Here is a 12,954-nt window from a genome sequence, read left to right on the forward strand (position 1 = left end):
CAGCCAGTATCATAATTGTGATCTATCATTCTTGATTGTATTAGAGCTAATAAGCAGTTGAAAAGTTCGCAGGAAATGTGTTTAATTACTTTAGCTTTTCTTATTAACTGGATGTTTTGTTCTGACAATATCTAATCAATGATTTCTAAACCGAAAAGGCTTGTTGGGCATTTAACAAATGTATATTTATTTCTTGTATCGTCAAATGTTGACAAAAATAGTGAATGAGTTTAAATAAAAAATAAATACAAGAATGTAAAGACAAGTTAGTGCGAGTGCAACAAAATGATACTGTGAGATCTAACGATAAAACCAAGAGGGACCAAATCAATTAATTGCTCATACTTAACTGTGCTAAGAGATCAAAAATATTTCAATAAGGTCAACATCAACACATTTCTGAAATATTCAAGTACAATTGTAACTTGTTATAGAATCTGTAATAAGAATAATACACATCAAGTTTTTTGTGGCACTTAAGAGGTACATGTAAGGCAAAAACAGGCTTTAAAAATCTATAGAATAAAAAACATAAAAAGGAACACAGATTATAAGCTGGCTTAGTTCAATATACTTCTATAGCTTACTCGCTCACGCTTTTCACTCCGTGCAAGCCGCCACTAATATCTCATGATATATATGGAGCTCTATCAATACTATTTTTGATGTCAAGTTTTTAGCTCATCTGGAAAGTACAATGTCATATATAAATGATTGATGGGAACGAACGAATCAAACAAGAAAAATGAAAAAAGTGTTTCATTGACGAAGCAGTACTCTTTGTTGTGCACACTCTATAATCCTGAGAAGCTTGGGCCTTCAGAGTATTTTCTGCATTTTCATTAAGCGCTTCATTATTAGTGAATTTCTGCATATCCATCTCTTGTGTGCTAAGTACTGAAAAAATAATCAATTTTAATGCCAAAACAAGGGATTTCATTTCTTCAAGTTGGCAAAAATATTATTTTTCCATGATTGATAATTCTTTCATTTGTAAGATCCTTAGTGAACTGGGCTGGATATATAGTTCTAGAGCAGGGCTTGGTGAGGTTTTTGGACCGGGGGCCAAAATTTTGCCCACAAGTTACATTTTATGATTAATATTACTGATTAATAATATTTACAGCGTTGCAAAAGTGGGAAACAATAAGCCTCATGCCAAAACTGAATTTAATCGCAATCTCAACAAATTCCTTGAGTTTTTTTTAGCTAAAACTTCAAAATTTGGTTTTAGTTTGGTCGTGGTAGCATCAGACGGGCAAAATCGAATTATCCAACAAGCCGGATTTGGCCCGCGGGCCGTGGATTGTTCATGTCAGTTCTAGAGTTTCAAAATCAATATTTTCATATATGTCTTAAAACAAAGCCAACTTACCAGTCTTGAACCTATGTCATGTTGTTAAGTGTATATTTCATTTTAAAACGACGACTTCTTATAAAATCATTGCTTCGAACCAATAATGTTGCACTATTCGCCTGAATTGTTATGTTGAAGGAACCACGATCTCCCATATAAACACCCAATAAATCTGATAATATGAAAATAGTTATGTCTAAGTTAGAATATTAGAGCTATTAAAATAAAACATACAATGTAGATTTTGTAAACATTTAGCCCTCATGTCACTGCAGGTGTGAGCAAGGGCTGCAAGTTTTTTTTATCTGCAAGGGCTGTATTCAAAAAATCTTTTTTGCCAAGGGCATTGAGAAATTGACTGTGGTGTCACAGTTACATTTTAATTCGTTATGATAATGTCAAATTTATTGGTTGATAACATCCTTGAACCAGAGATGAAAAAAAAACATGACTGTCACTTTAAAACTTCACAGTCTGGATATTGCAAATGAAGTTAAAAATAAATCTAAATTTTGTATGTAGTTGTAAGGAATTATCACAACTTCTTTCAATGCGCCCCAAAGGCCATTGTTTGCCCATCCCTGCACTATTCTAATGACTATGAAAATATTATTGTCTTACTTTCTCCAGATTTTCTGACTCCAGCTCCTTTGAAGAGGAACATGATATCATGAACATTAGTCTTGAAATCAGTAAATTCAAAATACATCTCTGGTGTATCTACTTCACTTGAATGCTTTGAAACTACGAATTGCCATTCACAGTCTCCATTGCCATTGTGTGATAAAGGATAATTTTTACTTTGGATAATCCCGCTTGATGGGCCCGAAATAAAAGCTGGACCGCCGCATCCTGTGAATTTTGAAACTTTGTATTAAAATAAATAATAAAATGGTTCTGAGTGCATCAAAAATGTTTTATTATATACTGCTAAATATGCTATGTTGCTATGAAATGCAGGGTCCGTGACAAGTTATAATTGCCAATTGATTACCAAACTTGAAAATTACAGACTAAAAATAGTTAGTTCAATATTTTGAATAAATCTGCTCCCTAAATAATTCTACAGTGGCAAGGAGTGCAGTATTTCCTTGTAACCTTTCACATGTTCAAACCCATCCATTCCATACCTAAAATCAACTGTAATACTGCAAATTCAAACTTATATTTTTCATTAATGCCTCACAATTAATGCATTTTTACTGGGGTAGCTTTGCCTGTTCAAGTTGACATATGTTTTTTTTCATACAACAAAAGCTAAATGAAATTTTCATTCCATACTGTTGTTTACTAAGATTTGCAATGAAGGCATCTAGATGAATATGACCATCTAGAAATATGAAGATCAAAAACTTGCAATACACCACAGTTTGCTAAAAAAAAGGCTTAATTTAGAAAATTTAAAGATTTACCTGATGGGCAATCCATCTCATCTGATTTATCTTTGCAATGCCAAATTCCATCACATACATGGTGAGGTGACACACAGGTTCCATCTCCACATTTGTGTCGATTTTTACATATTCCTACACCTTCTGCATGGTGACTTGCTTCAAAGTATCTGCAGATAAGAGATTTAATACTGAGGAAACTGACAATTATGCAAACATCAAATTAATTGTAATTAATGATCGGTGCATTGTCCAAACTATGAAGTTCAAGATATTGGGTTGAAGCTCTGCTTAGTTCATTGTTGATAGATTACTGCGAAAGCATCGAATTTCTCCAAATGAAAAATACTAAAGTGCTTGGTGTAGTCAACTGTTACAATGTTGTTAGCAAACATTTGCATACTTTATTAATAGATATTAAGTATTGTGCTTTGGAATGTTGATTATTTTTTTCGATTCAGGCTTCCTATTCTGTGTGAAATGTAAACATGTTCCTTTAAAACTGCTCAGAACTTGCACCAAAGATCATCCCACATTGCATAAATAAAACAATTTACTGGCAAATAGCAAAATGTAAATTTTATGATAGGAAATTAGGATAGGAATGATTTACAATACCATTTACATTAGAGATTCCATGAAAAAAAAGTTATGCCTTTAAGTTAATGTAGTTGCTTTACCTTATTTCTTCCAAGTATGGCTGGCCACTAGGTGGCAACATTCTGATTGTTAAGGTATCTCCTGGTCGTGAAGTATAGTATACATCTTTCATGTTTGGTTGCAGTAACTCACTTTGCTCAAAACCGCTATTGATAATTTGTATTTTGTTTCCTCCGGGTATTGCATTAAATTCGTGAACATGCAAAACCGATACTTTACCCTGAATGTTGAAATAAGATTGCAGATCTTAACTGTATGTTATCATTTCCCCCATTAGCTATATGATAGAAACAGATCAATGGACAAAAATTTTAAATTAACAAGATGATATATCTAGAGAAACAAAATGAAAACTCACGGGTGGAGCCTTGATAGTCCAAATACACATCTTCAGTTTTTGCTTGTTCACCACATTTGCCCTGATATTTCCAGGCTGTAAACCATTTCTCCATGATTTTTGACTTTCTCCAATGTCAGTTGCATTGAACAAAATACCTATATCATCTTGTTGGTCAATTATAATACTTTTTGGGTTTTTATCTCCAATTTCTACAAGTTTCCCAGACATAGAGTGATTGAGCCCATTAAGATTGTACTTCATAATAATATTCTCTGGCAGCTGGACACCAACATTATTCAAATTCTTGTAATATTGACCCATTGGATCAGCTGTCTCATCATAACTACATCCAGAGGCGCAATTAATTTCATCCAGGTAGTTAAATGGACAATCAATCACTCCATCACATAGTTTCTGTTTTGGGATGCATTTTTGTGGTAAACTCATTGATGTATCGTAGCAAGGAAATTCACCAGGACAATCTGAATAAAAAGAATAAATCTTAATTCAAGCGGGACATATAAACTTGAATAGTGGCTTAATGCCATTTCATAACTAACTTTAATTGAATGCTATTTAACAAGGTGACAAAGTACAACTTGTCCATGTTGCCTTGTTAAAGGTAGGCTCGTTTTCAACTGGGTTAAAAGATTACCAGAGACGCAGACCAAATTGTCATATCTCTTAACAATATTAAACAGAACAATTAAGACCACATGACATTATTCAATAATAACCACACGTTATTTAATAAATCACATATTCTTTATTGCTATTTTATTTTTTTGTATATAAGTAGTAGTATGTTAATTCATTATACTTAAGTAACAGGCAGATAGATACCTTCTCGAAGAGTTTCTTGAACCCAATCTGATATTTGAGTTACATCTAAAAACAAATCTACTCCGGACGGAATTCCAAGTATCATGTTATTCTGTAGTATTCCACCTGGATCAATATATGGGGAAGGTTATATAATAAGTAAACATAAATGTTGTATATTCACGATTACTTATTTGAAGTTTATTCAATCTGTAACCTAAAAATCGCTTTGTTACAGCACACAATCAGTAATTTCAATCAATAAAATTGCAAATATTACAATATCATCACACTACCTATCTAGTAGTAAATGACTGTTAATATAAATAATAATGAAAATATAGACTTGGAATAGATTGAAATGAGGTTTTAGGAAGAAAATAACCAAATATAATGAATAACGACCAAAAATTAAACAAACCTGATATTTGTGCTTCATCTGTCACTTCATATAATCTATCATGTTGGAGATTTCTATATAAATTACTCCAACTATATATTCCAGTGAGATACCATCGATCATTCCAACTTTTACACATTAACACTGGACCTTGATCATACTGTGAATAAAGTAGGGAGTTGACTGATATAGAATATTTGGCGCTCCAGAAGTATGTGTACCAAAATAGAGGTGAATAATTGTTCGACTATTCTACATCAAGTTGTGTAAAGGGACTGAAACTTATGGGCAGGGGGTATATTTACTTGGTTAACACAGACAGTCCCCGAACTCGTAATAGAACTAAAATAAGGAAAATTGGGATAAAATTATGGCCTAACCCTGGCCATAATGGTTAGACACTGGTACACACACTACGGGAGTACCGAATAGTTTAATAATGCTGGATTCCACAGTTATTGTTCTTTTCAAATTTAGCCAATAGACTTTTTGAAGTCAGTGGGTAGCATACAATCATAGACAATGTAATCAAGACTTTCAAAAATATTTGAAATCATTACTTACCATAAAAGCTGCATCTTTCACTCCATTATACCCTCCAACAAGCAACGGACTGAAATTTTGTTCTAAAAATGATGAAAATGTAAATTTGATATAAAAATAATGCTTGGCAAATTTATACACAATCAGTATTTGGATATATAATCTCTAACAATATTACCCAGTAACTTGCATTCAATGTTCATTCTGCTATTTTACAGTATTTATAGATGAGTGATTGTATTCATAGGAAGTAACAGGTATGTCTTACCCATTTTGATTAAATCTAAGCAGTCTTCTGTTGGCCCGAGTAAATTCTGCATCCCGCAAATTAATTTCTCAGCAGACACATCACCAGTTGCCAGTTGAACTGATTTTCTTGACAGCTGCAACTCAGATTTTCTATTAAACAAAAATAAAATGTGGATTATTACTTTGAAGCTTATTAAAATGGCGACAACTGATGAAATTTATATTTTGAGATATTCAGAATCGAAAGTGCGTTTCTACTTTCAAAATGTTATCTTACAAAATCATAAATCAAACAACCAATTTGATTTAGATGTAAACTCGTGATTCAATTTTTTAATACTTACTTCACATCATCATTATGAGGGAAAGAGAATCCGACTGCATAACAAGTTGCTTTTGATTTGAAACTTTTTGAGTATGTAAGTTTTTCAGATGGTGGCTGGAACATGTTATTCAATTCTGTTGACGTGTTATTAAATATATTTTCATTTGTAGCTGTTATTTGTGATTGTTTGCTGTTCAAGCATGCTGATTGAGTTGTTCGTTCCTCTGTTTCTTTGACATCGACTTCATCAGTGGAAAATGTCACAACATCTTCTATCCGTATCAGAGTGACATCATTCTGTATTCTATTTATGTCACAGTTAATGCTTTCATTGGGAGTGTCTGATGTAAACTTTTCATCTGACATTTTCACTTCATAATTAGTAGTAGAATTGCAATCTTGCTGAAGTTTCATCATGGAATATTCAGGATGTGGAACAAGTTTTGATACTCTGTGTACTGTAGGCTTTGATTCTGTTGTTTTTGCAGGCAGTATAACATAGTATTCAAAAACTGTTTCTGTCTGGTCAATAACATCATCATTGTATATATCATCTAAAACAAATAAATATATGATAAATATTTTGGTCGCATACATTGTTTTGATCAATAAAAATAAATAGAAATGAATATTCACCCGGATACATGTCTTGAAACTCATCAAGATTATTCAACTCAGATAAGAAAGGATCATCATATCTCATGAATTGATTTAGTGGCTCTGTGATAAGTTTTTCTAAAAATAATGTGATTTATGATAACTGTTGAATAGAAAAGTTATTTGTTAGATTATTAAATTAACTCAAACAATACACATAATTACTACTCAGGTACACTTTACTAATTATAGAGTGAAAGACATAATACACACAAATTATCTCTATGTCATGACAGGTGGCGGGCGCATTGTGCTAAGTGTTAGGAATATGCTTGCCATCGCTTCTGATTGCCCTGTGTGAGTTTGCAGGTTTGAGTCCTGTGCGAGAAGATTGCTGGACTCGCCACTACTATAGAGTGCTTCACATAGCTGCTGGTTACGGCTTCCTCCATCTCCAAGTCCATGCATTTGAAGCAAATAACCGGCTAACAAATCCCATACCCAGCATGGGCTGGTAACCAGACGAGATGCTGTGCTAAGGCATATAATTAGGCCATCTAATCAGCTTCCCTCTCCCCTGAGATAAAAAATAAATTCTATCCTTCTACATAATATTTATTTACTCACCATAATCAACTTCCTCTTCTTCCTCTTCATCTTCTTCCCCATCAGTGTTTGAAGATTCTCTGTTGTGGAGAAAATGCTTGAGATCCTGTTTTGTCATTTCTGGATCCAGAATGCAATGAGCTGGAGCAAGAAGCCAGGATTCTCGGATAAAAACCGCAGAACAGAGGAAGAGGAAGCGTTTCTCTGGATCATTTAGTGTGATGGAGTCTTGTATCATATCAGATTTATGTACTTGAATGTATAATCCTGCAACCCATGGCATTGTCTCTGGTGGAATATTGTGCTACAAAAAAACATAATATTCACTATATAGATTCATGCAATTCAATTTAAATTACAAAATTAAATACATTAGAGATGTACTGATATCACTTGTTTTGCCAACACCGATACAATCCAATATTGTGGGAAAAGTGGATGTGCGGATATTTATAATTGCTGACATTATCTATATTCTGATAATATGTAATTTTCCTCAACATATATATATATATATTGTTATTTCAATATTTATTTCAGAACAGGTATTCCATAACATGAGAAATCAATACTTGAATTAAATTATAAATTGCTTTGCAACTTTCTGCTCATGTAAAGATTGGCTGTAAGACTTTCATTAACTAAATTATGCTGCTTTTACAGGCGTTTTGTTGTGCACAGGAGCCTTGTTTGATTGGAAAACTCTGGGAAAATAGCCCGGGCAGCTAATATATTAGGGTGAAATATGTATATGTTTATCTTACTTATCAAACCAATTCACACAATGGCGTGCACAGAATTGTGATAATATGTTGCCATATTTTGTATTTTACACAACTTGAAAATCCATGGTGATATTTGTTTGATATTCTTATTCATATTGACCATCTATTATTCAAAATGTTGGTGGCAAAATAGCTAAATTAGTTTAGATTGAAACATAGTTTAAAATATACAGATAGTGAAAAATTGGCTGATAGTAATGATACCTGACACATCTCCAAAATATATAAAAGTATTACCTACATAGAAAATGGTAACTAAAATATTCTCACAATTTTGCTTCTTTCTGTTACATCTTCATGATTGACACTGAGAACTCCACAACCAAATTTCTTTGTCTCTGTTTCCAAGGATACCTTCTGCTTGTTGATGACATCGCAATGAGACTCATCATATCCACCAAAGCAGTCATATGTACCATCACATGCAATATCTTTGACATGCCCAATATTTACAGACTTTGGACTGCATCTTTCAACATTGTCGCATATCATAAATTGAGTTGTATTCTGTGGAATTTTACTCATTCCTGTAAAATATTTCATTTTTAGATAAATAGCATTCTATTCACTGAATTAAAACATTTGTCGAAAAAATATTGTGAAAATAATTGGTAATTCTTTCATCAATCTAATGGACAAAATTAAGCTATGGTATATATAAGAAATGGAGAAGCTCAACTTCGCATCTTGTCATACTAACAATTGCAGTAATTGCATCATAAATCTCAATCTTACACTTATCAGTTCAAACAACAACATGTTACACCAAGCTACAGTAGGTAAGATTATCAAATAGCAAATCAAACAATACAAGGTTCTAGTTTTAGAAGCAAGAAGTTATGCTTTTGATTTATTTAAAAAGGAAAATAAAATGTAGGTTCTCACTATCACAAAGATCTCTTAGAGGTGATGTACAAGATGCTTCATCTGATCCATCCAAACAATCATTGTGTCCATCACATTCCAATTCCTTGGATACACAGACTAAAAACAAGAAGGTAAAAAGATTACATCTTTGAGATTAAAATCGAAAGAAGTGATTGTCGGAAGAAATCTACTAACAATTGTTGCAATTAGACAAAAAGTATACAAAAGATATTTTGTTTATGCCTCCAATATTTTAATCCAATAATCGAAACTAAAATTGAGATTTATTATTTAGATTTTTCTATTGGAATCTGTATTATAAATGCAATAAGGAATGAATCATTTAATTACCAACACTTCTTCTGCTCTCACTGTCACCAACACATTGAAGTTCATTTTTACTGCATTGTTTTTTCTTGCATTCCCCTTGACGTACAACTATACTGTCTATGGCTATATCTGATTGATATTCTGAACCACGTATGCCTTCAAATAACAACTGAAATGAATATATGAACATATGAATAACATTGAAATACTGTAAAATATCCGATTTGTAAAATTATAACTTACATTGTATGTTACTGAGCATTAACTTAAAAACTGTATAACCAAGTACATCACATTGTTTTATCTTTTACTAAGTGCTTGAATCAGAGTTTGGTTTCATTGCTTTTGATTAAAGCTTAATTAGAGAGTTTCCCGAATAATTCCTTGAATAGCAGAAACGTTTTAAAAATATTTTGTTTGTAAGTATCCAATATAAACCTAACTGTTGCAATAAAACAATTCTATTTAAAAGTAATTTTGGACTTCCAGATTGAATTAGTTTAGTGTTGCTATGAATTCAGTCTGGTATTCTGTATTTTACAAAAAGTAAGGTATTGTTTATTTATATTATTTACTTGAAGTCGCATTTATCTTGTTAATATCTCACTGATTTTACTGTGGCCACTGTACAACAAGTCTAGTATAAGTGTAACAACAATATCAGTACCTGAAAATGATTGTTGGGAGTGAAAGTGACTTCTCCTTTAAGCCAAGGTTCATCATCTTGCTCACTAGTCTTACTCCAGAGTACATACTGCTGCCAAGTTGGTCTGTAAAACGAGAATTCATTTTTGTTAGATAACATGAGAAAAAACAAACATTGCAATTGCAAGAGATGTATAGTCATGAACTTACTTTCCACTACTATTTCGATATGTAGGCACCATTCTTTCTTGGTTCAATCCAGCTCCAAAATTAAGAACAATTGGCCGCAAATCAAACATGTTTTCACTAAATACAAAATCTAATTAAATCAAGTTTTGAAATAAAATTGCCAATGAAATAAACTTCTATGAAATATGTACTTTGCTTTGAGCTATTGGCATCAAAATAATATGCTGGATGAGCGAAGTAGAAATCTTACACTATGGTTTTAAAATGTATTGTTAACAAATCATCAGCTGCAGACCACATGCCACCTTAGATGGTCAACATGCTAACCCTTAAAGACAATTACCAAACTACCATACCTTAGTGATCTCACATATAAAGTGTAGCAATTAATACTAAACTTGTATGCCGATTGTATTCAGACAGATTTTATTAACACTCACATTGGAAACACTACAAGAATAATAATAAAAACTCTATTTCATCTCACATTTGCATTTCAACATCCATTTTCTTTTCTGACAACATCATTGCACCATCACTTGCAATTGAAATATAAACAACTAATGATCCCACTGACAATCCTCTCATGCTGTATGCAAAGTTAAGACACATTGGGATTGATGGTTTGGCTTCAATCACTGGACTCACAATACGAGCTCTATCTCCCGGAACACGAGGCATCGATGCTTCTATGAACATGTAGTTACCTACATAAATAAACATATTAGAAATTGTTTAAAATACACAGAATGATTACGTTAATTTTTTTTTCTAAGACAAGTGATACTTGTGTGTATTGAAAATGTCCATGTTTTAATAAGTTATCAGAATGTTATTAGATGAGTATACAGTAATCAACATTGAATAGTCACCATCTTTTGACTCTGATGCATCATGGGGTGGCCCAGTATTTTCAGATGGTGTTGTCGAAAATTGTTTAGTCCAAGTGAATTCAACATCTTCTGACTTATCGTGAGTGAAGCCACAAATATCTTCATTGTCAAAATTGCAAGAAAACAGCAAACTGTTGCTCATTGGTTTCTTTGGAGAATATTTTATAGTCTCAAGTGCAGAAATAACTGCTCGAAAACCTTAAAAATTAAATTTCATCTTACAAGACAAAAATTATTGAAATATTAACCTACATATCAACATACTCTGCTACTCTAAGGAATATCTTTTTCTAAAAGTATTTGCGCGGCGGTGTGGCTCAACGGGCTAAGCGTTAGGAATATGCTCGCCACCGCACATCTAATTACTCTGCGTGGGTTCGCAGGTTCGAATCCCATGCAGGGATGGTTATGTGCGAGAGGATTGCTGGACTCCTCACGTCGTTGGGTGGTTCACACGTAACCGCTGGTTGGTTACGGCCTCCTCCACCACCAAGTCCATGCTTCCGAAAACAAACAATATAACTAATCCCATACCCGACTTGGAATGGTAACCGGACGAGAGGCGGTGGTTCGCCATATAGATAAGATGTTAGATAAGATATAGATGTTATCTCCCCCGGGATAAATATGTAAAATCCTAATCCTGCTAATTTTTCTGTGGGTCTTATACATGTTCCTAAAACAAACACTCACCAATATCATGTATTAATCTGTCAGTTGTAAATTTGATAACCATTACAGATCCAGTTGATATTATTTGTTCTGGCAGATCTTTTCCACAAAACACACCGACAGGTTCTGCATCAATTTCACCATTATATACTGTTACATTATCATAACTACAATCTGAAGAAACTTTTTCAATTCCAATTTTAGTAAAAGTGATGCTGATCTGAAAAATTAGATAAAAATTGTGGTTCAACATATGTGTAGTTTGATTAACCTTCTATAAAGATTCTTTTTCAATATATATGATGAGATTAACATATTTAATCAGGAGCCGATGAGCTAATAGGACGGCTATCACAGCCTATCATCTAATTACCAATCCATGTCGGGTATGAGATTATTTAGCCAGTAACGGATTCCTCCACCGTCATGTTCATGCATCTGAAAACAAATAACTGGCTAACTAATTCTATACCCGACATGAACTGGTAACCTGTGAGGCTGTGGTTCGTCACATGATTAAGCTGTCTTATCGGCTTTTTTTCCCCCGTAATAAATATGTGATTCCTATCCTAAGTTCCTATATTTCGAAAAAAACTTTTTTCAGGTAGATGAAATATTTTGTTTATAAGTACCTGTTGTCCGACAGCAGCTTTCAACACCCAAGTACATTCAGTGTTTCCCAAATAATTCTGAGGATGATTTGGTGAATGAATGAAGTATTGGTTTTCTTCTATAATTCCAGTAACATTGGAACAGGTACTGGTTATTTGCACAGTTTGTTCTTGTTCATGATCTACAAAAGTTTTGATTGTGGTTGCCAGAGTTGGTGTTCTGCAAATAAAAATATGAAAATTAGAGAAAAGCAAGAGTTGCTAACTATTTACGACAATAATGGTGTATTTGAACTCTCTTTTTCATATCATGGACTTTTTAAGGATTTTCTGTGTACCTTATAAGTGAAATTTTACCATTTAGTTTTCTTAGGAATAATACCTGCTAGTAATTTTTCCGAGATCAAAAATAGTTGTTGGGATGAAGCCTGAAAAAAAAAATTTGTTTTATTAACTTATAGAATAATTTATTTTGATGTAATTATAGACATAATAAGTATATGAACCTATATTGTTGACCAGAAATAAGTGAGAACTAAGTAGGAACTGAAATGAATCGTTTTCCTATTTCATTATGACAGTAGTCTGTCTGAGCCCTTTGAAAAAAAGACAGCATTCAATAATCAGTTTCATAACCCCCCAAAAAATACTTTCAAAAATTTCAGATGTACT

The 12,954-nt window shown here is 32.9% G+C and overlaps 1 protein-coding gene across 1 annotated transcript in view; it reads right to left on the minus strand.

The window, feature by feature from the left end:
* Nucleotides 1-160: 160 nt before the first annotated feature.
* The window catches only part of LOC120327876 (uncharacterized), a 48,139-nt gene continuing 35,345 nt past the window's right edge, over nt 161-12,954 (minus strand). Inside the window, exons 57-79 of the mRNA XM_078114377.1 lie at nt 12,665-12,710; nt 12,304-12,502; nt 11,693-11,891; nt 10,979-11,197; nt 10,594-10,813; nt 10,128-10,223; nt 9,940-10,042; nt 9,294-9,441; nt 8,961-9,059; nt 8,346-8,602; nt 7,312-7,594; nt 6,724-6,822; nt 6,107-6,641; nt 5,782-5,912; nt 5,535-5,596; nt 4,992-5,130; nt 4,592-4,696; nt 3,767-4,230; nt 3,429-3,628; nt 2,770-2,918; nt 1,979-2,209; nt 1,376-1,529; nt 161-897 (exon numbers count right to left, since the gene is read on the minus strand). Coding sequence (XP_077970503.1) covers nt 1,387-1,529; nt 1,979-2,209; nt 2,770-2,918; nt 3,429-3,628; nt 3,767-4,230; nt 4,592-4,696; nt 4,992-5,130; nt 5,535-5,596; nt 5,782-5,912; nt 6,107-6,641; nt 6,724-6,822; nt 7,312-7,594; nt 8,346-8,602; nt 8,961-9,059; nt 9,294-9,441; nt 9,940-10,042; nt 10,128-10,223; nt 10,594-10,813; nt 10,979-11,197; nt 11,693-11,891; nt 12,304-12,502; nt 12,665-12,710 — 4,127 coding nt within the window. The 3' untranslated portion in view covers nt 161-897; nt 1,376-1,386. The remainder of the gene's footprint in view (nt 898-1,375; nt 1,530-1,978; nt 2,210-2,769; nt 2,919-3,428; nt 3,629-3,766; nt 4,231-4,591; nt 4,697-4,991; nt 5,131-5,534; nt 5,597-5,781; nt 5,913-6,106; nt 6,642-6,723; nt 6,823-7,311; nt 7,595-8,345; nt 8,603-8,960; nt 9,060-9,293; nt 9,442-9,939; nt 10,043-10,127; nt 10,224-10,593; nt 10,814-10,978; nt 11,198-11,692; nt 11,892-12,303; nt 12,503-12,664; nt 12,711-12,954) is intronic.

This window comes from Styela clava, chromosome 7, assembly GCF_964204865.1.
Source record: "Styela clava chromosome 7, kaStyClav1.hap1.2, whole genome shotgun sequence".
Taxonomy (NCBI): Eukaryota; Metazoa; Chordata; class Ascidiacea; order Stolidobranchia; family Styelidae; genus Styela; species Styela clava.